The 25,607-nt window shown below is 38.2% G+C and overlaps 1 protein-coding gene across 6 annotated transcripts in view; it reads right to left on the reverse strand.

Moving 5' to 3' along the window:
- LOC109431036 (alpha-catulin) overlaps positions 1-25,607 on the reverse strand; it is a 451,899-nt gene that overhangs the window by 57,068 nt on the left and 369,224 nt on the right. For all 6 annotated transcript variants that reach the window (XR_009995646.1, XR_009995645.1, XM_062842487.1 and 3 more), the window contains exon 5: positions 3,376-3,479. Coding sequence is in view for 4 of the 6 variants with exons in the window: in XM_062842487.1 (XP_062698471.1) it covers positions 3,376-3,479 (104 nt within the window). In the remaining 2 variants the exon portion in view is untranslated. The remainder of the gene's footprint in view (positions 1-3,375; positions 3,480-25,607) is intronic.

The raw sequence follows: 25,607 nt of genomic DNA on the forward strand, positions 1-25,607 counted from the left end.
TGAACACCCCCCCCCCCCTGAGACGACCTTGGAGGCCCCTGAGACCCCTTGAAGAGCCCCTTGTGCCACTTTAAATATCCCTGAGTCCTCCTGAATCACCCCTGAAACCATCCTGACACCAGCTTAAACGCCCCTGAGACCCGCTGATACCCAGTGAAAAACCCTGGAACCCCCTTAAGTGTAGAATAAGCCTGAGTTAAAATACACGTAAATAAAAACAAAAAAATAATGGCTGCCATGGTTATCGACGAAGGCTAATGTGGCGTTCAACGATCACACGATCTTTATTCCTCATCCAGCACCTGTTGCCAAGGGAGAGGTGGAAGGGGACTCCAATATCAGGTGGTTTCCTGAACCTCGTATTCTATACCAAACCACCATTGGAAAATAAGCAAACCATAAACTCCGCCTTAGCATTCTCGAAACCAATAAGGTACGCTTCATCGCGACTAAAACAGGAAAGCCTACGTAATGAATACTACGTTTGTAATTCATTGGAAACTCTTAATTGAAATTTCTCATCGTAATAGGCCGTTTTACCTCGCGCAAATCCCACACCAAATTTGCAGTGCTGTATTTTTTTTTATTACAGCACTGATTTGCGTTGCGTAATGAACCATTACAACACTGTTTTCAGTTTTGATCAACTTCTGGACGCAGGTTGGAAAATTTATGACAACTGCACAGTACAACCATAGACTAATTTCAAGTCCTCGATGTACCAATGTACGATCAAATTTTCGGTGACCAGTCCGGTACCCAATAAATATTCATACCCGTGTATTTTTTTCCGTGTGAATTGCCTTTTGTGTAAATTTTATTCAGCGTGTTACACTGATCTGACAGCTCTGACAGTAAGGGACTAAACATAAATTACGTAAAGTGAGTACCGAGGATTGTTCACAATCTGCGAACTTGACTGCGAAAAAAATTGCGACCATGACGCCGCTGGTACAACTGCACAGTATAATGCCGGGGCCCGTGGCGTGGTGGCTGCACGTTCGCTCCATAAGTGGATGGTCATGGGTTCGATCCCAGCCCCGGCACTTGCAATTTTTCGTCAGTTGCTCTTCTCCCCGACAGCGGCTGACATCTGACCCTCTTCTGAGCATATACTTGGATATCGGCTAAACGGCAACTCATAATGGACGTCCAATCAGACTGAAAAAGGAACAAGAGCCCACACACATATTCTCCTCGTGCTCATCGTTCTACCATAGACAGGGTAGAAAAGTGACAGCAGCGCAAAAAGGCACCCGTTCGATATAGAGAATTTAGAATAGAATACATTTAGGCGCTATACAAAAAAGTGTAAGCCGCCAATTAGAATCACGCAGTGCCCTAGTGGACAAAAAGAGCTGTAAATTAGGTTAAGTGATTGAAGAATGCACTGCATTGAACTGCACAGTATAACCTGCTTCGATCAGACTTTCTTCAACATGGCTATAAACATCAGTGTGCAGTTTGATGAAAAAGATTTGTTTAAAACTATCCTCAACTGGTAATTTATGAAATTGCAAAAAACGTTGTACGCAACTAGGAAATTGATGCATAAATTAAGTTTGGGCTTTAATGAGGGAATCTAGTTCACGAGAACAGGTCATGCTCCTGGGCATTTGAGATGGGGCTAAGGGGGTTTCCAGAAAGTTCCAAGAGGACCCAAAAAGGGGGTTCCAAGGAGCTCCAGGGTAGTTTTAAGAGGTTGTTTTAGGGGATTCGAGGACTCTTTTAAGGACGTTCTGTCAATATTTGTTGGCGTTTTCATGAGATTACGGGGAATTCAGGGGCCTTCGAACAGTATTAAGAGGATTTTAGGGACATTTCTAGTATCCGGGGATTTCAAGAACACCTTTAAACCTTTAAAAGTTATCGTTTCAAAAGATAAGTGATGAGTTCGCTAAACTTCCTGATATGCCTCCAAGATCTCCCTGAAACCCCCTCGGACCCCATGTAACGCACCTGAGACGGTCCATAACCTCCAAAAACTCCTCTGTAATGCTTTCATAACGCCACTGAATCCTGAATTGTTCTGAAACTTCCTGAAATGCCTCTGAAATCCCCTAAACCCCCTCGAATCCCATGTAACGCACCTGAGAGGCTCCAAAACCCCTGAAAACTTTTTCCGTAACTACACTGAATCCCGTCGAAAATGCTCTGAAACTTCCTGAAATACCTCTAAAATCCCCTTCTAAATCTTATCGGACCGTAACGCAACTGAGAGGCTTCGAAACCCCTTCTCGCCGTAAACTCTTTGAAACTTCCTGAAATGACTCCAAAATCCCCATAAAACGCCCTTGGACCCCACGTCACGCACCTGAGAGGCTCCGAAAACGCCCTCAGGCCCTCGGAAATCCCCCAGAAATCTGCTGGTACCCCGCTGAAGCCTCTTGGGACCAACTGAAACGCCACTGTAACATTGCTTTGCTCTTCTCTATACACTTACACACTCCCTGGCCGCTGTTGCAATAGTTCTCGTCGTGCTTTCCCTCTTTTGATACAGGGCATAAAAAGATGCATAAATTAAAAGTGCATAAAAATAACATGCATAAAAAGAGTTTTTTAGTTTATTCGTACGTACGTACGTACTTACTTATACGTAATGAAACTAGCCAAAGCAACGTAATTGTCGTTCATCGTCTTGGTAATCACCATAATCTCCGTCCAAATAACTAGAAGTTCCAACACACGCCCTCACAAGCTTTGATCGACCTTGCACTCCCGTGTCAGTGGATACTCTATCGTCATATAGTTCTAGGTGCTTCCAAAGATCCCCCATAGACTAAATCCGTAGACGTTTCGTCCTGAAAGATAACGGACTGAACCTAACGCTATTACCTACCGCATAACGCCGTCGTATGTGAAGACATGGCGGATACAAAGAAGTATGCGGTCAAAAACGAAAGAGCAACGGTTCTGTCGATATCCACTTAACCCCGAAAAGACTGAAACGCCAAAATTATTCGAAATATATCCACTTATGTAAATTTATCCATGAAGCAATGACAACAGCAGCGCAAGAGGCGATAGGCACCCCTCAGTAACACAATTGTATTAATAGTTAATTCGATGAGTAACCAACTAGTGACAAACGAAAAGAATGTCGCCAGAAGTCGAATGCTAGTAATCGGTATCCGGTGCCTCTACAGGGAGCGGTACAAGAATGCAATAGCAGAAGAGAACCGCAGCGAGAAGTGGCAGCACGAAGAAAGTGTGATTGACGAAGCGCAGGTAAGCATGGATAAGAACGATATGCGATGGTTTCATGTAACTGTCAACGGCGCGAGGCACATGACTGCGCCAATGTCAGCTCTGTTCCAAATTCGGGAAGGTTGTTTCTTTAGTAAATATTTTTCAATATATGATATGGTAACTCACCCTCGATGACGTCAGCAGCATCATCGTCGATCGCTCCAGTACCTGCCGCGCCGATGACATCTGCGCTCTCCGCCTTTCGTCCTTCAGATCATTCTGTCGGTTACCTATAGATACGACGAAACAATAAAAAAAACAAGCCGAAATTAATACTCGTCTCAGTCCACACACGTTCGCACAATAAAAACCCGAACCACTTGAGCTTTTCCACACGCGCAGGCAATTTCCCGAGAATACGACTACGTTCCCGCCAGACACGCAGTAAGCGCTCCCCAGAGTGCGGAACTCCGCACACCGTGTGCATCACACCCAGGCAGGCAGGTCGATCAATTAAATTAATCCCAGTAAATCTTTCACATCCTGGGTGAATTTATGGCAAGCAATTATAATCTCGTCAGAAGCTAATGTGTGCGGCTTGCAACGTTACAGTCCTCGCAGTATAAATCAATGGCGACGTGGAAAACCAGGAGCAAGCCCTCATCGCACACGCTCCGCCACGTCGCCGCATGAACACGCAGCAGCAGCCAGCACCCAGTAAGTAGTGGGATAAGTAGCTCTATCTAGGAAACCGCGCGTAGCGGTAGATACTGGTGTTGAATGTGCATCCAACCATGACCACATCATCACCATCATCGTCATCACCATCACCATCATTCGGCGACGAACGTCACATCCTGTCCCAGTGCAGCAGTAGTGTTGTATGTCATTACATCGGAACAACCATCATAAATTCTCGTTCCAGTCAAACACACACCACATACGGAAGGACGTCGCAGCTTCCCATGAAAGACGAGGGGACCGGACCATCTACGAACGACCAGGGACGAGCTCAAGAAAGTATTAGACTTCCCACCATAAAATGGCCATCTAATGCCCTCAGCTGAATGGCTGGTGACCCAAGCTCCCGGAGCGCTAGTCATTTGAGCCTTCTAATGGTGATTGCACTTTCTTTCCGATGATGCGATGAGTGAGACCGCGCCGAGGTGCAAGACGTACGTATGCGGAACGGTCTGTTTAGCTTTCCGGAAGGGTGGAAAGGGGTAGCTGTTTTACGATGGGAAAAGGATAAGCAAGCAAGCAAACGATAGACGACGACGACGCGACGGGCTAGTGGATGGGGACATGTAATGATCATAATTTGATTACGGCAAAGAAAATATTAGATTATTGGGAGTGGGATAGGATGGGCGTAGCAGCAGATTGTGTTTGGCTGGAGGAAGGAAGGCTGCGGTTCATGACACGATAAAGTTAATTGACGGTCCTTAGGGGGATCTTGGAATAGGACTTCGAATCTGGCGCACTTGAAAGAATGTTGTTGTATGTACATTATTAGGCTGCGGCTTATTTTTCAAAAGTTGTTGAAACCTGGAATTCGTAAGCTCTTTTGGATTCAAATGGCACAAAAAGAGAAACCTCTGAGTTTAAGCCTAAAACCGCTTCAAAGTTGAATTTTCGAGTAATAAAAAGGTGTTTTCAATTCAAGTGCCTTATCATAACCTCATAACGTGCCTTTCTTAATTTTCACCGATTTTCAATCTTTTTTTTATGAATTTCTCAAAAAATAAATTTTGAATAAACTCGTAGAACATCATTTTTTTCCAAAGTCACGCAAAATATGAGCTCTTGAAGATTTAATTTATTTTTTCTTCTTTTTACAAAAAAAAAACTAACTTTAGAGTCCTATAACTTTTTAACCGTTTGACCAATTTTATTTTTTTAAGCTGCTTTTGTAGATATTTTTTTTGCCTAAGAATGCTGTGAATAAACTGTTCCTTTAAAAACCGTTTCAAAATAGACAAATACCCAAAACCGTTCAGAAACACGCATTTTATTGGAAAAATCAGAATGTTGGCAAAATTTTATTTGTTTTCATGCTTAGTTTCGGGCTCAAAGTGAAAAATTTATTCTCAAAAATCACATGGAAGCCTTAAACTTTAGTTTTTGAAGTGTTCTGAATCAAAAAATATGTTCATGTTCGAAATGCGGAGAAAACAAATTGAAAAAAAAAGATATGTGTTCCACATTCCTAAATATGATGCTAAGTATCTGGTTTGCAGGGATGGGAACACTCACTTGCAAAGATTTACACTCACTTGTTATTTTCTCAGTTCAGAAGCGTGCTATCAAGAAACAATGTATGGACGACTTTTGCCTTTTGGTTTTGTCTAAAAGTTTGCCGAATAGAGTATGGGTCGCAAATGCATACCAAAGTCGTGACAGAGCTGTGAAAGCGACTCTCCACGAGGTGAGTGTAATTTACACTCACCTCGTGGAGAGTTGCCTTCGCAGCTCCCTCACGACTTCGGTATGCGTGTGCGACCCATACTCTATTCGGCAAACTTTTAGACAAAACCAAAAGGCAAATGTCGTCCATACATCGTCTCTTGATAGCACGATTCTGAGCTGAGAAAATAACAAGTGAATGTAACTCTTTGCAAGTGAGTGTTCTCATCCTAGCTGGTTTGGAGTAAAAAATTGCAAATAATCGTCAAAAACTCCTATTTTGCATGAAAAAATCAAGTTTTAAGGCATGTTTCTGCAGTTTTTGGTACTTTTCCATCATGAACATGACTACTTTGATGAAAAGTTTGTTTGGGACAAGGATAGGCAACAAAAATATCTACAAAAGAGAGCTAAAAAAAATTAAAATTGGTCAAACGGTTAAAAAGTTATAGAACTCCAAAGTTATTTTTTTTTGTAAAAAGAGAAAAAAATAAGTTAATTCTTCAAAAACTCATATTTTGCGTGACTTTGGAAAAAATTATGTTCTACGAGTTTATTCGAAATTTAATTTGTGAGAAATTCATAAAAAAAGATTGAAAATCGGTTGAAAATTGAGAAAGTTATGTCACTTGAAGTGAAAACACCTTTTTATTACTCGAAAATTCAACTTTGAAGCGATTGCGAAACCTCTAAATCTCAATATTTTTGGCTTAAACTCAGAGGTTTCCCTTTTTGTGTCATTTGAATCCAAAAGAGCCTACGAATTCCAGGTTTCAACAACTTTGAAAAATAAGCCGCAGCCTAATGTACATGGCTGCCTTATTGTGAATGTTTGTGATTTTCCTCAACACATGAATGAATGCTATAGTTGTTGTATCGCAAAGGAATTTGAAAATTTGAGAGAATTTCTAAACCACACTTCTGAGTAAGTTGAATAATAATTATTGTAGAAATTTCGGAAATATCCTTGAAAGACTCCATTCAGAAATGTTAATGAATTCAAGGTAAACTCCTGAAGGAAACAAATGAGCATTTTCTGAAGAAATTACTTGGCAAGTCCCTTGTAAAATTCATAAAGTAATCACTCGAGATATTTTTGGAAAAATTCCTGAAGAAGTCCTCCAATAATGTTCCTAGAAAATTATCTGATGAAATTTCAGGATGACTTTTAAAACGTTTGTTTGAATGAGCATCTGAAGAAACAAAAAGATAAACCTCTGTGAATATTCCTAAAAATCATCAAATAAATTTCTAATCATATTTATGTAGACATTCATAGTAATTATTTGTGGCAACAATTCTGATTAACTCCATGGAGTAATTGTTGGACGCATTCTTGGAGCAAATCTTAGAGGTTTTTCTGATAAAATATATAAAAGAATACTTGATCGCGTCTCAGTATCTATTTCTGGAGGATTTCCTGCTTGGAGCACTGAAAATAAAATTATGTAAGTGTTGGGAGCACCACCAGAAGATATTCTTAGAAACATTCCATCGGGAATTTCCAACGGAATACTTGGCTAAATTTCTAATGGAAACCCCGGAGAAATTCACGAAGCTTCAATTATACAAAATCGTGAAGGAATCCCTTGAAGAATTTCCGAAGAACCACTGCAGGAATGCTTGAAAGCACATGCGCCTAAATACATATAACCACAAACATCACCTCAATTCGTTAAGTTGAGTTGATTGTTATATGTGCCTTAACTTTCCGGGCCTTCTGTCAATAAGCCATTTTTGAAGAAAACATATAGCCTTTCCAAAACACTTAGTGTACGAGACAGGTAAAATTATTTTAAAGATTTCTTCAGAAATTCTTCTGCAGATTTATGGTATAATTTTATGAAAATTCCTTTAGAAATTCCTCCATGAATCTCTTCGAGAAGTCCTTCACAATTCCCCTAGGAATTATTTCACGAGTTCTGTTTAAAACCCTTCCAAAGACTCTCATTCAGAAATTTATTTGGAAATGTTCTCTCAAAATATCTTTAGTGCAGGTCGGGCTCGATTATCCAAGGCATGCTTCTGAAGCTTCCCACACATATGCCGGGACAACGGAATGCTGTGCAAAGCTTATATCAAGCCAAATTTGATTAGTAATCACTCAAAACTTCAGCTTTGTACAACAATCCATTCCATTCTTCAGATATATGTTTGGGAAGCGTCAGAACCCGATTTCGAATAATCGAGTCAGAGCTGTTACTCCTTCAAGGATTCCTTCAGAAATTCGTCCAATGACTCCTTCAGATATTCCTGTTGATATTTATTCAGAGAATTCTCCAAGGATTTTTTTTTGTTTAGAGAGACTTTACCTTTCTTGGCATTCGTCTTTTGGTTTACTTTAAAACATTCATAAACAATAACATTTTGTACATTTTTTTTTTCATTTTTTCCTTATAAAATTTCCCGGAAATCTTTTTTTTTTATTCTTTTAGGGATTTATTTGATAATTTACCAAAAAAAATTAAGAAATTGCCCTAGAAATTCATTCAAATTTCCTAAAAAAATAATCCTTAAAAGGATACTACGAAATTTCTGTAGGAATTCCTTTAGAAATTCGAATGGGAAATCTTTTGTTCAAAAAGCAAGTAAAACATTGTTCTTGAAACTAATTAATCTAATCAGGGATTCCTATAGCAAACTTTTCATAAAACCTCCGGGATTTACTTCAGACATCACCCTGAGGGAGGGCCTATATAGCCGAGGCGGTAAACGCGCGGGTATTCAGCATGACCATGCTGAGGGTGACGGGTTCGATTCCCGGTCGGTCCAGGATCTTTTCGTAAAGGAAATTTCCTTGACTTCCTTGGGCATAGAGTATATTCGTGCCTGCCACACGATATACGCATGCAAAATGGTCATTGGCAGAGGAAGCTCTCAGTTAATAACTATGGAAGTGCTCATAGAACACTAAGCTGAGAACCAGGCTTTGTCCCAATGAGGACGTTACGCCAAGAAGAGAGAGAGAGAGATCACCCTGAGGGATCTTCCGGAAATTTCTCTAAGAGATAAGCTTAGAAATTATCGAGGATTCTTTAAAAAAGTCCATAAATTGATTCGGAAATTTTCCTTAGAGCTAGTTTTATAGATTTCTCTAGGGATTCCTTCAGAAAGTCCTCGAAGGATTCCTTCAGGAAACATTCGAAGTCTTTTTAGAAATATCTCCATGGCTTGTTTCGGAAGTTCAAGAATTTTTCAAGAAATTTCTTCAGAATGTCTTTCAGGAACATTTCCAGGGGATACTTCGGATATAAGTCTTAATATTTCTGCAAATATTACACCAGAAAATCTTTTAAAGATTTCTTAAGAATTTCTTCCAAGCTTTTCTCTTTTTAAATCTTTTTGAAATAACTTCAACATTTTTTTAGGAAATTTTTCTAAAAAAATCTTTGAGTGATTGATTTGCAATTTTCTCTAGGAATATCTCCTCAAAAAGTTGCTTCGAATTTTTTTTAACCCTCCTAAGATGCTACGCTAGGCGCACTATCATGACGTGGTGAACGTTCCCAGCCAACACACGATCGCACATGATGTTGAATAGGATGCTAAAGTGGAGGCGATATGCGTACACTTTATACACTGTTAAACTTGAGCATTTACGCATATGGCCTCCACTTCGGCATCTTATTCTACATCATATACGACTTCGTGTTAGCTGGGTTCAGCGAGCCTGTCTGGGTCATATTGACCCCAACATCGTGCTAGGGTTAAGTGATTGATCAAAAAAATCTTCCGTGGATTGTTTTAACAATAATTGAAGAGATTTTTTCAGAAATTTCTTCAAAAATTATTTAGAAATTTTTTCAAAGTTTCCTTCAGAAATTTCTCCTTGGATTCCTTTTGTAACTTTTAATAGAATTTCGTCGTAATTCATCCATGGATTTCTTTAGAAAGTCCTCTATGGTCTCCTTCAGAAATCCCTTATTGAATATTGGAAAAATTTCGTGGGCTTTGTGGCCGTGCGGCTAGCGGCGTCAGTCATCTGGGTATTTCGTAAGCCTCGGATCGCGGGTTTGATTCTCGCTCCAGTCGGGGAAAACTTTTCGTCAAACGGAAATTCTCCATTGGGCCACAGGGTGTTATATGTGTTGTCTGTTGTCTCGTTTTGATAAGGGGCCGTTCATAAACCACGTAGACTTTTTTAGTGGTGGGGGGGGGGGGTCTGGGTGTCTGGCAAAATTCTACGCTCCATCCAAATTTCAAAATTTGTGTATGGTCAAAAGTCTACGAGGGGGCAGGGAGGGTCTGAGATGACCAAAATTTGGTCTACGTGGTTTATGAACAGCCCCTAATGTTCAGTCTGAGCAGCCTCTGGCTGAAGACGGTGTAGTGTCTTTTTAAATTCCTTCAGAAATGGCTCCAACTTTTCATTCAGCATTCATATCTTCCACGGATCCTTCAAGAAATCTTTCGGGAACTTTCTGAACCTTTTTTTTTTTAATTTGAAATTAAAAACAGCGAACGCACTAATTTTCACGTGCAATTATCAAATTGGGATGAACTATGTCGAATTTTTCCTACTTTAATAGATTAAGAGAGACCTGGCCTTCACAAATACGCCAAAAGTTAGTAAGAATCGTTGAACCACTGAAAAAAAAATTGGAAGAATTTCTTATGAATCACTGAAGGATATTTTTTTCTTACGGAATCCCTTAAAGAAATTTCTGAAGGAAATCAATGTCTTTTTCCGAAACATTCGCTGCAAGAATTCCGCAACATTCGGTAGACAATTTACTGAGGATTAATCTACTGTCCATGGAAAATTTTCCAGAGACAACCTAGAGGAAATCTCTAGAGGAATCTCTATAGGAACTTCTAAGAGAAACTCCAGAGAAATTTGTGAAGGAAGCTCATAGAGATTGGGCAGACGCAATCCTAGCAAGATTATCTAAAGGAAACACTGGAGATCGTGAAAAGTTTTCTTAAGCATTCTTTGCAGCAATTTCGGAAGAAATCCATGGAAAATTTACCAAAAAATTGCTTGGCGAAATTTATTGAAGATTTTCTTAACGCATCTCTGGATGAATCAAAAAAGCTGTTGGGGAATTTGTAGAAATAAAACCTATGTATGCAGAATTATAACCTTTTAGATTTTTTTACGAAATTCTGAAACGAATTTTCAGATATATCTCAGAATGATTTTCTGAAAAATCTGTGGAAGATTTGAACGCTAAAGGAAACGCAGGAGCAATTTCTGAAGGAGTTCCTGGAATATTTTTGAAAATAATCCCTGGAGAAATGTCTGAAGGAGTCCCTGGAGGACTTTCTAGAGGAATCCATAGATAAATGATGGAGGAATTCTACTGTAGTTTTATTGAAGGAATCCGTGGAGAAATTTCTGGAGGAAACTTTGAATGAATTCTTGAAGAAATTTCTGAGAAAAACCTTGAAATCGCGAAAGATTTTCCCAATAGAATCACATGAGAAAATTTTGAAAATATCCCATGAGGAAGTTCTACAGGAATTCCTGGGAGATTTTCCGAATGAATCGCTCTGAATGAATTCTCTAAAAAATTTTTGAAGAAATCCCAGCAAGATATTTTCTGAAGAGAGGCTTGGAAGAAATTCTTAAAGAATTCTTGAAACATTTTCTTATGAAATAATTGCAGCAGTTGTAAAACAATTATCTGAAGAAACCCTGGTTAACTTCCTGAACGCGATTCTGAAGGAATTTTCAGAAAGGTCCTTGAATTTCAGAAGCAGAAGAAAATTTCGAAGGTGTTTCTTGGAAATCCATTGAAGGTTTCCTAAAGAAATTCTTCGAGAAGTGTCTCAAGTTCCTAATGAAATCTCTAAAGTTAGCTATGGGGAAAATATTCAAACGAATCATTGGAAGATATTTGGAAAGAATCTTTGACGATTCTGGGGGAGTTTCTGAAAAAAATCTTGGAGAAATTTCCGGAAGATTCTTCAGGGTAATCTCTGGAGGAAATCCGGGAGGAGTTTTGCTAAAGAAAACCCCGGGTAAACATTTGAATAAACATCTAGAGGGCAACTGAACGAAACCCGGACGAGTTTCTGATGCTATTTCTGGAGATTTTCTAAATGTCTTCTGTGGGATTCCTCATTCGAATTTTCGAAGGAATTCTCATAGGAATTTCACACCTGAAGAATTTTTCGATGAATCCATCTATATATATAAAAATGAGTTTGAAGTCCCTTTGAGGCAACAAAACTCACGAACGGCTGAACCGATCGGGATGACTCTTTCAGGGTTTGATTCGTATTCATTGTGGCTGTGTTTATAAGTAAAAAAAAGTTACGAAAATCAACTTCAAAGAAGAGCAATTGTGAAATAACTGAAATTGTTATGAGCGGGGAAGAAATTCAAAACGATCACAATAAAACCAATCTAGAGTGCGGTGCCAAAATGACTCCCCAGCAGATGTCAAACAACCACAATCAAAATGGCAGTACAACGTCTGCCGGGACAGCTAGTTAAAGATAAAAAAAACGTGGATAAAGTTCTGGGGGGAATCTTTGGATTAATTATTGAATAAATTCTTGAAAAAAAAAACTAAAAAAATAGCAAATTTCTCATGGATGTTTCATAGTACTCCCTGTATAAATTTCTGAATAAATACCGAGTGGAATTTCAAGAAGAGTCCTGTACAAATTTCTGGAATCCTTGAAGGAGTTACTGTAGAAATTTTAGAAGAACATTTTCGAATGAATCCTCAGAAGGTTTATGAAAGAACTGCAGCAATCCATGGATACGTTTTTCAAGGTATTCTCGGAGGAATTTCCAGAAAGTTTTCTCTAAAATCCTTGGCAGGTTTTTTTTCTGTTGGATAAGCACTGAAGGATTTTCTAAAGATGTCCGTAAAGACAGTTTTAGGTTGGTATCAAGAAAATATTTAATTGAATCCCTCAAAAAATAACTGAACAAAAACCAAATAAATTTCTGACTGAGCCCTTGGAAAGATTTTTAAAAGATTTTGTAAGAGATTCCTAGTGGAAATAATAAAGGAATTCTTGGAAAAATTTCCATAAGTATTCATGGTGGAATTTCTAAACGGATTTTAGAAGATTGTCTAGAGGATTTTCAAAAAGACGCCCTGGATGAATTTATTCAAGAATTTCTGAAGCAATTAATTCAAGATTTTCTAAAAGAATAGATTACAAGGTTTCTGGAACAATCCTGGAATTTCTTAAGAAATCTTCCAAACACCAGTCTTCAAAATTTCCTTTGCATTGCACTGCTTTGATTCTTAAAACTAGGAGCAGGAGAATGAAAAATCCATCTTTTTCAATCGAACGAGGCGTTGATTTGTTCGTATCCTTTCTACTGAAATACTGCATCATTGATCTAAATCATTTATTCGATGTGCAGTCGTGGAAATGATCTAGTTTTCCGTGCTTATAGAAGAAAAGCGTCATAAATTTTCCATCATCGTTCTCGAATCGACGTTTGGATCACTGAGCCAGCAAAAAGATTTCTGCAACTTATACTAAACAATATCAGCAAGGTTTGTTTAGCATTTTTGTTAAGAATTTTCTTTTCTCATAAGGATTGCATATTTTCGGCGATGGGTCGAGACAGACATAGCGACTATCGGAAGTACTTTGTGTGGAGTGAAGTGGAGCATAAATTTAAGTGCATAATTGAAGGATGCACGGGGTACGGTTTCACGAAGGATCACATAGGAAACTTCACCCGTCATATTTTGAATATGCATTCCGACATTGCAAAGGTTCGTTGCATAAAAATAATTCAGGACATTTCTCTAAGTCAATCTGATTTTAGGTACTTGGAATGTCGGCCAAGCGTAAAATAACATGCGAAGAAGTCAGTCCAAATAAAATTTTGAAGAAGGTGACTGTATGGGTAGATCCTAATGATTTTCGTTCCGGTATAGTTGAAATGCCAGCCAAACAGTCCATATCTTTCAACTTTTTCAACTCTGAAGCATGCAAAAAGACAATTGGGCCATTGGCAAAGGCGCTTGGCATAACAATTAATTCGGAGATGGCCTCGACAGAAGTTACTAAAGTTGCTACCGAAATCAGACAAATAATATCAGAAAGGATTCAAAACCGTATGATATGTCTCAAATGTGACAGTGCATCGCGACACGAGAAAAAAATATTTGGCGTGAACGCACAGTATCTGCATAATGGAAACGTGTATGTTCAGACGCTGTCCATGCTGGAAATAGATGAGAGGCAGACTACAGTCAATCTCAAAGATCGGATGTTACAAGTTTTGAATCAATTCAATATCAATGTACTAAATGTCTATGCGGTGACAGTTGACAACGGCTCCAACATGATTGGTTGCGTTAGAAAGCTTGGCCAAGAACAAGCTCTTACGTTACAAGGTAAAACTATAACATTATGTTTCGCGATCGAATATGTTAACACCAACGTGCGAAAAAGAACGGAAATCAGCCCGATTTGCAAGAGCGCACATGAAAGATCTCCACTATATGAATCATGTGCACAATTGCACACCGGATTACGATTTAGCGAAAAAGGTTAAACTCCATTTTTTTGCACTTTGGCGGTAAATGTTGAACTCATCACATTGACATGCTTCACCATAATAAGGTGAAGATATGATGAAGCTAATCCTCGAGATTTCAAGAGCACAAAGCTGGCGGACAAAAATTTGGTTTGCGTTGAAAAGTTGATCGATTGGGTATCCAATCGTTCAACTTTTAGCGTCAACCGACTTTTGGTCCTTCGGATTTGTGCTCATGAGAAATCGAGGTGGCTTAGTCATATCCTCACTAATGCACTGAAAGCTGCATTGATAAACGTACCAATGTCATTCTTACTAAAATTACTCTTTTAAATTTTAACAAATTTTCTTATTAAATTTAAATAAGCTAACGAAACATTTAACATGTAGATTTGAACGAGGCCAATGAAGACGGTAACGGCGACATGCATCATGAAGACGAGCATATCGAGGATATTGAGAATGAATCTGATGACGATGATGATGAGGAAGACGAAAATGATATTGATTCCGCTGAAATGCGAATGAGAGATATTCTTTCAAGCCCAAATGCTGAATGATTACACTTTGTTCGATGTGGTGCACATACAATTCAACTGGCAGTAAACGGCGCCATCAGTTCAGAAGTATCTGCGCAGATTTCATCAATTCATTCAAAACTTAAACTATTGAAAACTGCTCAGTACCGCTCGTTGTTCAAGATCGCAAATGTCCGTCTGCCAAAGCTCAGCACACCTACACGTTGGAGTTCCAAGTACGATATGTTTCAACATATTGTAATGCATAAAGATTTTTATGTAACGATTGGCAACAGCGACGAGAAAATCAAAATTAGTGAAGAAGATTGGACCATGATGGAGAATTTTCTCGAAGCATTCGAACCTGCCCATATTTTGACGAAAGAACTTCAGAAGCAAAATCTAATTATCGGAGATATGTTCCGCTTGATCAAAGTTTGCCAATATAAATTACAAAATATCGAAAGGAATGGAAATTCACTAGTGACCAACCTGAAACAAAATATAGAGCATCGGGCGAATCAGATTTTTTCCAGCAAAGCAGCGAAAGTAGCACTGTTCTTCGATCCAAGGTGGAACTTTATGGACTCTCCGTATTTGGCTAAAGAAGATAAGGCAATTGCTATTGTTAGTAGTATTATTCACAAATTGAATTAAATGACAAAATGAATATGTTTTAACCTTTCTATTACAGGACCATATTTTGAAAATGGCCAAGATTTTACGAACTGTATCTGAAAACGAAAATGAAAATACTACTCAGCCTAATCAACAAACAGATTCTGCTGAATCGGTAGGAGAAGACGATTTTGAGAAAAGTCTCGAAAACGAGTGCAGTAGCCATATGGGTTCCGCTAATTTTTCAGAAGTTGATCTTAAAATCAAACTTTTGAGCATTGCCAACGCGAGCCAACGGTTGGACTCTAAAACGGATGTATTGAAACTGTGGGAATCAAGGCGATACGATGACCCGGAACTCTATTTACTCGCCATAACAGCGTTGGCGGTTCCCTGCACCCAAGTGTCCGTTGAACGTTGCTTTTCGGGCTTGAAGCTATTATTAGAAGACCATAGATTAAGATTAAGTGCCTCCAAATTGGACGATTTGATGATAATTAGATTTAATATGAATTTGCTTCCCGAAGCAATCATGCGCTTAGGCTTAAAATAGTTTAATGTTAAATTGTTTTTTTTTTATTATGTTTTTGTGTTTTTTTTTTCTTGCCAGTAGTTATTGTTTTCATGTTTGAACCAACTGTAATAAATAAAACTGTTGATCATTAAATTGTATTATTGAATACCAAATTTCATTTGTTTTTGTATCATGTTTTGAACAATAAAAACTGTAAATTCATTATCATTCTTTAAGACCCCTGTTTCCTACTCTTGCTCGAGGCATAATAAAACGGTGCCTAAAGAACTGTCCATACACATTAGATCCATTTTCTGTTATCTCATACTCTGCTCCCTTGTAGGCTTTTGGCCATACACAATTTTCAAAATTTGTCTACCGTAGAATTCGGTCAAATTTGGTAATTTTTTACCCCGACCCTCCCCCACGTAACTTCTTTTGTTTGATAAATTGCGTATGAAGGATAACACAGTGCCAGACCCATTCCCACCCTCTTAGCGTTACGTAATATTTGAACTCTCAAAGAATAGGAACGAAGAGCCAATTCTACGTCCTGAAGCTAAAAACTAAACTACAATACGCCATGTAATTGAACAAGCGTGTTTTACATATCGTAGACTTTGTTAATATTACTACATTTGTGCTATCAGGGACCAATTTTAGTATACTTGAAGTTGTAAAGGTTGGGGTAAAGGATTAATGCGTAAGTGCCTTCTGCTTCTGAAATTGACGCTACTTCAGTGCACCGGGATTGATCGCAGATGTCACTAATCGGTCGTACTTAGACATAAAATATGATTCGGTTCCGTAAAACAATAGCATTCCAAAAATTAGCTGTAATTTTTGCACCAGGCCCTTACGATGCTGCTCAAATGTCAAAATACTTTACATCGGTGAAATGATTTGAATCAATGATGCACTAATTTTCATCAAGTGAGCACAGGAGTAATAAAATGCGAATATTTGGACTCGCAATGAAAGGTTGAGTTTATCGAAGCATGCTTTTCTAAAACTCACAATAGCAATGATGATCTTTAAAGACTGGTGCCACATAAGTGGTAAAGTGTCTTTAAAAATATTAATAATAATTAAGATATCTTAAGAAATTCTTTGACGAGCTTTTGAAAGTATTCTGTAGGATTTTTTGGGGATTTTCTAAAAAAAAACTCGGAAGAATTTCTGAAGGGTTTTTTAATGGAGTCCTTGAAGTTGTGTAGTTGTGTGATTAAATCTCCAGAGGAATTCTGAAGAACCTCTTTGACGAATTTCTGAAGAAATTCATGTAAGATTTTTGAAAGATTTTTTGTGATACTTCTGGTGGAATACCTAGAGCTATTTCAGAAGGAATCCCTGTTTGAAAATCTAAAGCAGTCCCCGAAGATAATTCACAAATCAATCCATGAAAAATTCCTGAAGAAAACGTCTTACAGTATTCCTTTTGATTTATGAAAAAAAATCGTGTGAGATTTCCTGGGGGATTTTTTGAGGCATACCTAGAGAATTCTTGCTGTAATCGCTGAAGGTATCCTGGAGGAATATCTGGAGAAATTCATGGAGGAATATTTGGAGTAATTCCTAAAGGAATTCAAAGAAGGTGAAATCTATGTAGGAATTGCTGAATAAATGCCCGAAGCATTACTTGTAGGAAACTCTGAAGCGATTTAATACAATCTCAAGAGAAATGTCTGTAGGAATCCCTGAAGGAATTTGTAGAGGAATCCTGGAGGATTTTTTGAAAGAATCCTTGAAGACATATCTAAAAGAATCTCTGATTGAAAGAAATCTCTGGAAAATTTTCTGAATATTTTTTCTAATACATATCTACAGGAATTTCTGTACGAATTCATGGAGGAACTTCTGAAGCAATCCATGCAAGATTTCTTAAATCATTCCTAGTGAAGTTTTTGATAAATCCGCAAAGGAATTTCTAAATAAATTCCTGATAAAAGTTCTCAAAAAGACGCGGCGTCAATGAGGATGTATAAGACATGGAGTCATCAACAACGAAACCAAGAGCCGTATCGGGTACATGGAACGGAGTCAATGGAAATAATGGACGAGGAAAGCAGATCAGTTCTGGAGAAGAAGAACGCAACGCGTGCAGTAATTCTGCAGCATTTAACACGATAGAATGAGGAGTGATGCAATAGAAACAGACCCGCCCTTATCTGAAAAAAACAAACGCGGCCTGGAAGGAGTTATTATTATTAATATGTATTAAAGACACTTTATCACTTATGTGGCATTCGTGTCTGGCCTGGAAGGAGTGATGACATGGAACTGCTATGCTGTTCTCAAGAAACACAGAACTTTTGCCAGAAGCTCAATGCAACACGCAACGGCTTCGTGCTGCGCACCGAAATAAGCAGGGATTAGGCCATCAGTTGCTTGACGGACCGACTAAGATGATTGAAAGGTTAAAGCAGTAATTTGACGAGCACCTGGACAGCAAAGACTAGGTATACACAGGGGGCCAAGTCGATGGCAGACACTAGCGAAGTTCAGGATTTCGTAATGTAAATTTCTTTGACTTCCATGGACATAGAGTGTCTTCGTGCCTACCACACGATTTACTCTTTCAAAATAGTCATTGCCAGAGGAAGCTCTCAGTTAATAACTGTGGAAGTGCTCATTGAACTAAATACTAAGCAGGCTTTGTCCCAGTTCGGACCTAGTTCAGGCAGTTTTTACAGCATTGTTACGTTGATAGTCATCAAGAATATTAAATTTAACTACAGAGCAATGAACTGCCATCTTTTGACTTTTCTTTTATTTATGGCAATAATTCCATTTTTCAATAACTTTACTTCGTCTCGGTTGGGGCCCATATAGCCGAGGCGGTAAACGCGCGGGTATTCAGCATGACCATGCTGAGGGTGACGGGTTCGATTCCCGGTCGGTCCAGGATCTTTTCGTAAAGGAAATTTCCTTGACTTCCTTGGGCATAGAGTATCTTCGTGCTTGCCACACGATATACACATGCAAAATGGTCATTGGCAGAGGAAGCTCTCAGTTAATAACTGTGGAAGTGCTCATAGAACACTAAGCTGAGAAGCAGGCTTTGTCCCAGAGAGGACGTTACGCCAAGAAGAGAGAGAGAGACTTCGTCTCGGTTATTACCCCATCCGATTCACGTCACTTGGCAATTCAATTAAATTAGGCAATAATATTTATGGCACTACTCGGGACATCAGCAGCACCGTGTCGGAAACAAACCACTCCGGCGGAGTGAAGCAATCCTAATAAAAATGATTTCAAGTTATACAACACGGATGGGCACAAGAACAACATTCCGGGAGAAGAAGCTGTCCAAATGGATTGGTCCGATGGCGAATCCGCTAGCTGCTAGCTGCTTTGCATAGAGACTTGCTTCGTTAACGGTCACCAACGAGAGCTTGACCTGGAGTTTATTGGATCGATTGTTGCATAACAAACAGAGCCATTTTATAGGGAAAACGGAAGGTCAACAGCAGCGTGCCGTGACGGAGATCCCATCGTAGTAAGGACAGCTACTGGGACCGGAAATGGGGGTGAATCGGTGAAATAAGTGCGTCGCATCGAAACCATTTTCATTCGCTTTGGCGGCGTCGCGGCACAACCCAAATGAATAATGTCCCGTGAAAATGCGGTTCGGATGGTCTTCGTCGTTTCGGGCGCTGGCTGGCTGCTGGTGGAAAATCTGTGCAGTTATTGTTGGCGTCACCAGCCAGCAAGCAGCACAGCAGTAGCAACTCAGTACGATCTCAGGGACGCGCATTTGCATTTCAATGGCAGCTAAACATTATCAACTGGTCCGCTCTGGCAACTGTCGTTGGCTGGCTGTGTGGTTGCCGCTATCCATTGTTTGCAGGATGTGCCTTGCTACTCAAATTGTTTATTGTGATAAATATTGCTTAAGGCTCAAGCATTCGTCATCATTTTTCGGAAAATAAAAAGCAGTTTCCTCGTTGCAAATCAAAACATCGACCACGAAAATATATTCACTGCATTCTATTCCTCATGTGGAGTACAGTGAATATATTTTCATAGCAAAGACTTTTGTTTTGAACGAAAAAACTGCTTTCAAATGTTTGATGATGACGATGATTTCAATGACGAATTGTTCCACCTTAATGCCCAATTTCCTTCGCAGTAAGTGGGGTCCTTTCGGGTATGCTTTTAGTGGTTGTTGATTTGTGGGGATCTTCAGAAGGTGTTGAATTTTCTGGAAATGCTATGCGAGAATTTGCAGCGCTATGGAGGTAGGGGGATTTTATGCTATTTTCGGCAGCTTCGTTCTCTTCATCAAGATGCGTTTTTTTTATTCAGTTGAACTCAAAATGGACCTTAAAAGATTTCCTGACAAACTGAATCACACGGCCAACTTCCAAGCAATTTAGGTGATGAAAATCGTTTATATTGAAAATAATAAAACTGTCGAAAATGCCTAATTCCCTCTTAATTAATTTTTGGACTTAAATTTTAACATGAAAATAACGTAAAATTCAGAAAATAAAAAAAAAATCTATTATTTATTTATTGATTTATTTATTTATTTATTTATTTATTTGTTATAATCCATCTGACTACAAAGTCTTATTGAATAAAAATTCTAACATTAACACAAGAACAAATAAAAAAACAGACGATCGACTTATCTTATTTTTGAAACGCCCTAATGTCTCTCCAAAGTCAAAAAAGCTCTCTACCAACGTAAACGTTCGAACCATTGATGTCATCGGTTCATTATAACCGTACGTAGTTTGGTGAAACCTGCACTGTAGTAATGACCAACACTAGGTTGTACAGACTACTAACTTATATGTATTATTGTATTAAATATCTTTATGTACTTAATATATAGATACAGAAAACACAAAATAACAGATCATTATTACATTTTCTCCAAAGCAGTCAATTAACAACATATTTCTGAGGAACTCTAACTTACATCAAAAGATGTATGTTCAATTCATTTATTCAAGGAGTTTTTTGAAACCTGTTGATCTCAGAGTTGGCCTCAAATCCTTCCCAACCAAGCTGAGGTATATGTATGCCCAAATTTACGGCAATTTGGCCCATGACAAAGAGAAAAAACCTTTCGATAGTATCCTTTGTTACCCTGTGTTGAGGTCGAAAAAAAATTTTTTTTTTATTCTTTAACCTTCAAGCATGGGTTCTTGCTGTGCCAAATTTTTAGTGATATCCATGCAGTTTAAGCAAAGATATAGCGTTTTACACCTCGATACGCTACGGGCGCGCAGTGTAAACTTGAAACTATAAACGTGATTATCTCGGAATAATGTTTTTCCAAAAACGTCAATAATGTGGTAACTACGATTGCGGAGGCAGTTCTCAACCGATTTCAACCAATTCTTTTAAGTGTTCGCTATTTATGTGTCGTGTCCTTGAACAATCAATATTTTCCGTAATAATTTCATATCAGTGTTATGATTTTTTATTTATTTTTTTTTTTGTTATAACAAGGAACTTTCTATAACAAAAAAATATAAGTTTCATTCGGAATTTTTCGAAAAATTCCTTTGAAAAATCATCTATGGGCTGCATCAAATAGTTTCATTTGTGGTATCTCTAGAAGTTAGTTCCTTGTAAGTAAAAGGAGCGTACCGTTTGACACAAATTTACTCCAAGTACGGTCAAAGCAAAGTCCAAATTTTGTCTTTGATCAAAGTTAAGCTAGCAATCGCTAGAATCAAATCGGTAGAAAAATCATATATAAAAGCATAATTTGGATTCCAACACTGGTCTGTTGATTGTGAGCTAGCCACGATACCTCATGGCTGATTCACCGAATTGAGAGACGCATGATAAATGTGGCACTCCCAACTAATAATCGCCAGCCGCAAACAAGAATGCATGCTGAATTGTTGCTATATAATAGTAATTAAAGCTTAACTAAAATTATGCTGTACACATTACTGTGCAAATGCTATTTCAATTAAAAGAGTAGCCAATGTTCAACTTTTCGTATTGGTATTAACAATGATAATTTAAAACACTTTACAGGCGTTTAATAAGATTTTTATTCGACTCGCTGTAATTTCTTTACAACATAGTTTTACAAGACTTTTTTCTGCTTCTTGTTAAGTTCATGTAAAAATTAGGACATGTATCTGTATAATGTGTTTTTCACAAGTCAAATAAGCGCTTTCGTTTCACCACACTTCGACTCAGAGTACATGATGAAAAACACGTATTTCTTACTGAACAACAGCTGAATAATAAAAAGGTAAATTAATGTGTAGTTATTATTACACAATACATATTTGTTTTCAGCATCAAGTTCCAATCATACACTCTCGTGGAAATTAAAAAAAAATACATTTTTTTAATGTTTAATCATTTTTGCTAAAGCTGAATAACAGATTTACTGAATAGTTGTAAAACGTTTTAACAACAAACAGTTCAGTTGGTACACAACTCTATTCTTTATAGTTTCTCCAAATGTGTGTGAACAAAACCAGAACAAAGGTTGTGCCTGAAAATTATTCAAATTCCTCTAGAAGTTCTACCTGAAAATGCACAAAAGTTATTGAAGAATTCTTTAAAGAATCCCCGAAGGAATTTCTACGAAGTCCCTGGAAATTCTTGAAAATGGTTTGAAGGAATTTTTGGACAGTGAGAAGAATTAGCATAAGTTAAAATTCATGAATAAAAAAAAAAAAAGATTTTGGACAAACATTCCTGAAGCAATTTCTGAAGCTTTTTGTGTGCAATTCCTGGATGAATGCCTACCCAGTCAACCAGTGATCGTATAAGATGTTGCATAAGATGATAAAGTGGAGACCATATGCGTGCATGTCTCCATTTAGGTGCATGTCAAATGTACACATATCGCCTCCACTTTAACATCTTATGCAACATCTTATACGATCACTGGTTGACTGGGAAGGGTGATATCAAGGAGAATACCTAAAGAAACACCTTCACGGAAATTTCTTATTTGGGACTTATGGCATTCTATGAAAATAACAATTGCTTGAAAACCTTTGGAGGAATTCCTCAATAAATTTCTGAGGGATACATAGAGGATTTTCTGATCAAAAAAAATACTTGGGAGAACTCTGACGGAATCCTCAAAAAAATATGCAATTGATGAAGGGATTTGATGATAAAAGTGTACCCGCCATCAGCGCAAGGATTACCTATGGCTGCAGAATCGTTCCAGAAGGTTTGCAGTAGAATGTACCTGATGGTTTGAAGTAGCAGAGTCAACAAAAGTTGCTATGTCATGCAATTTATAAAGGGATTTGTACACAAACATCCCTAAACTACTGCATGTAGAAGACATTTCTAAAACAAATCCTTCAAAAACACTAAATCCAAGAAGAATTCCTTCGAAAACCGCTGAAGAAATAAAAAAATAATGATGGGATCTTTGAATTAATATCTGGAAGAACCGGAGAATCCTCTGCTCGTAAAAAATCTTGAACATGCCATGAAATAGATTTTTGAGTAATTACTGCATGAGTTGTTGAGAGTTTTTGGATAAAAAAAAAATCTAAGGAATCCCTAAAGAAGGTTTGAATATATCCAAAGTGATGAAGAAATATCTGAAGGAGCTATTGCAGAACCCTTGGAGGTTCGAAATAAATACCCGAGAAATCCTCTAAATAAATGGAGCAATACCTGAAGCAACCTCTTGAGAAATTCGAGCAAAAAAATCTGAAAAAGTTAAAAAAAAAGACAATTACACTTACAATCTTAGTTAGAAAAAGCTCTCCCGGAATTGAATCTTTGGAGAAACGCTTGGAGAAGTTCCTAGAAGAATTTCTTGAGAAGTTCCTAGAAGAATTTCTTGAGAAATTTCTCTAAGAATTTTCGGAGAAATCGTAGAGAGAAACTCATGGAAAAAATCTCATAATATTTCTGGAGGAATTCCCTCAGAAGTGTATGATGAAATACATAAGAGAATACAAGTATGAAGGATTGTAACATATCTTGAAAGAATTTCCTAGAATTCCAGGAGGGAACCCGTGAACCAATTTCAAGATAAATCTTTCAAGAAATTTCTTGAGAAACTCCTGAAAAAGTGCCGACGAAAATTCCTGAGGAATTCCTGAAAGAATCTCTGGAGGAATTCCTGGAGAAATATTCAAAGAAATCCATGGACAGGGATACATTTTAAAGGGATACTAAGAGGAATCTTCACAGGATTTTTTTTTACTAAAATCATTCTAACAAATCCTGCGAAGATCTCCCGCCAGCGAAGCGAGGCAGCCGGAGACAAGAAGTAATCACCAAAGGACGCAGACCGTCCAGCAGGTGCAAGCGATGACCAACGCCAGAAGCCAAGCACCCAAACGATCTGCTAAACGCGCAAGGGGAACCTGAACAAGGATAAGATTACATTCCACAACAACTTAGGAATCAGCCAGACCAGGAGAAAGAGAACCCCTGTATTACAGTAGGGAAAAAGAAGAAGAGGCGGCTTAGTACTTCGACCTGGAGGAGGAAATCGGTTGTCCTAAAGATGGTGAAGGTGACTCTTCAGTGAAACACCGACATCAAGGAACTCGCAACCACCCTCAAACAGCAGTGCTATCCAGCTCACTAGCGGGATTCAGTTTCATGGTTATCGGTGTAGGTAATAAATAAACCCTTCCTAATCAGAGATCTCTCATTTACAATTTTGTTCGTTAAAAACATCACAAAATACAAAAAGCCTTATAAGACCAAGCCCACTCATGGGCTCAATCAAGCGTTTTAACGTTAAGTAGAGCCCCGAACAAAGAAGCGAACCGCACCGGTCGCTGCTAAGTAGGGCTCGAAAGCAAAAAGTTTACGTACGGCTCGTAGCAGGGCTTAGAATATAGAGACATGCAAAGTACGGTCTCTATCCGTAGGCTCGTGCGCTTTCTCGCGTTTAGCTCTCTGGGTAGCGTAAAGAGGAGACGAAAGAACATGAGTATGGATTTGTTGCCAGGTATATAGTTTCTAGAGTATGATTTTCTTGTTTTGTATAGGTAGGAATTTATTTTAGTTTGCATCAAATATTTGAAATTTTCAACCAATCAATATCATAGATCGTTACACGAATAACACAACAAATTGTCTGACATAGAATTGTGATAGAGTGACAATACAAACGCAGAAAAATAATAGGTTTAAATTGACAAGCTTTGTTTAAGTATGTTATGAATAAAGTTTTCGCTTCTTCGCCAATTTTAGGATCATGCATATCGAAAATGTATTGATTTTCTCTTAAAAATAGTTACGATTGCTCATAATCGCACCTTTAGTTTTTGATTCGGCCGATCGTTTCGAAACTAATATTTGAAGAAATGTATAGTGATTCAGTGAGTTTTACTGTTTTAACACGTACATGTTTGAGCCGGGTTTTCTACGCAGCAAGTAAGGCTTAGTTTCGCACATTTAGAAAAATGTCCAAATAAATAACTCGCGAAGTTCGTTCCGACAAGTTTCAAAATTATCGTCATCCGACGCAGATTCCAGTGAGAAGATGTGCGTATTTTCTAACCCGAAAAGAAACTATTTGACGGTAATAAGTGACCACAAGGATTTCTTTCTTCACTTTCCGGGCTGAGATCCTCCGCTTTGAAAGAGCTGTGCCTCGCCTTTCGTTTTGTCGTGAATATTTCGAAAAAGGCAAAGGAGTTTTGGTTTGATTGCTGTTTTTGAAAATGGTGGTCGTCAGTGGGTGGTTTATTAAATATAAATTTAAAAATATAAATTAAATAAACGAGACATTAGGAAGAAAGTGTGCGAAATGGGTAACTTCACCGTCCACGCATCCTTCCTCCCCTGTAAATTCGAGAAGTACCTTGCCGAAATAAAATATTCTGTACTCCAAGTATTTCGAAGAATCATCTTTGCGCGTAAATACAACGCAGTAGACCAGGCCGCTTTGATGCATGTGTCATATCTCTGATATGCT

This window comes from Aedes albopictus, chromosome 3, assembly GCF_035046485.1.
Source record: "Aedes albopictus strain Foshan chromosome 3, AalbF5, whole genome shotgun sequence".
Classification (NCBI taxonomy): domain Eukaryota; kingdom Metazoa; phylum Arthropoda; class Insecta; order Diptera; family Culicidae; genus Aedes; species Aedes albopictus.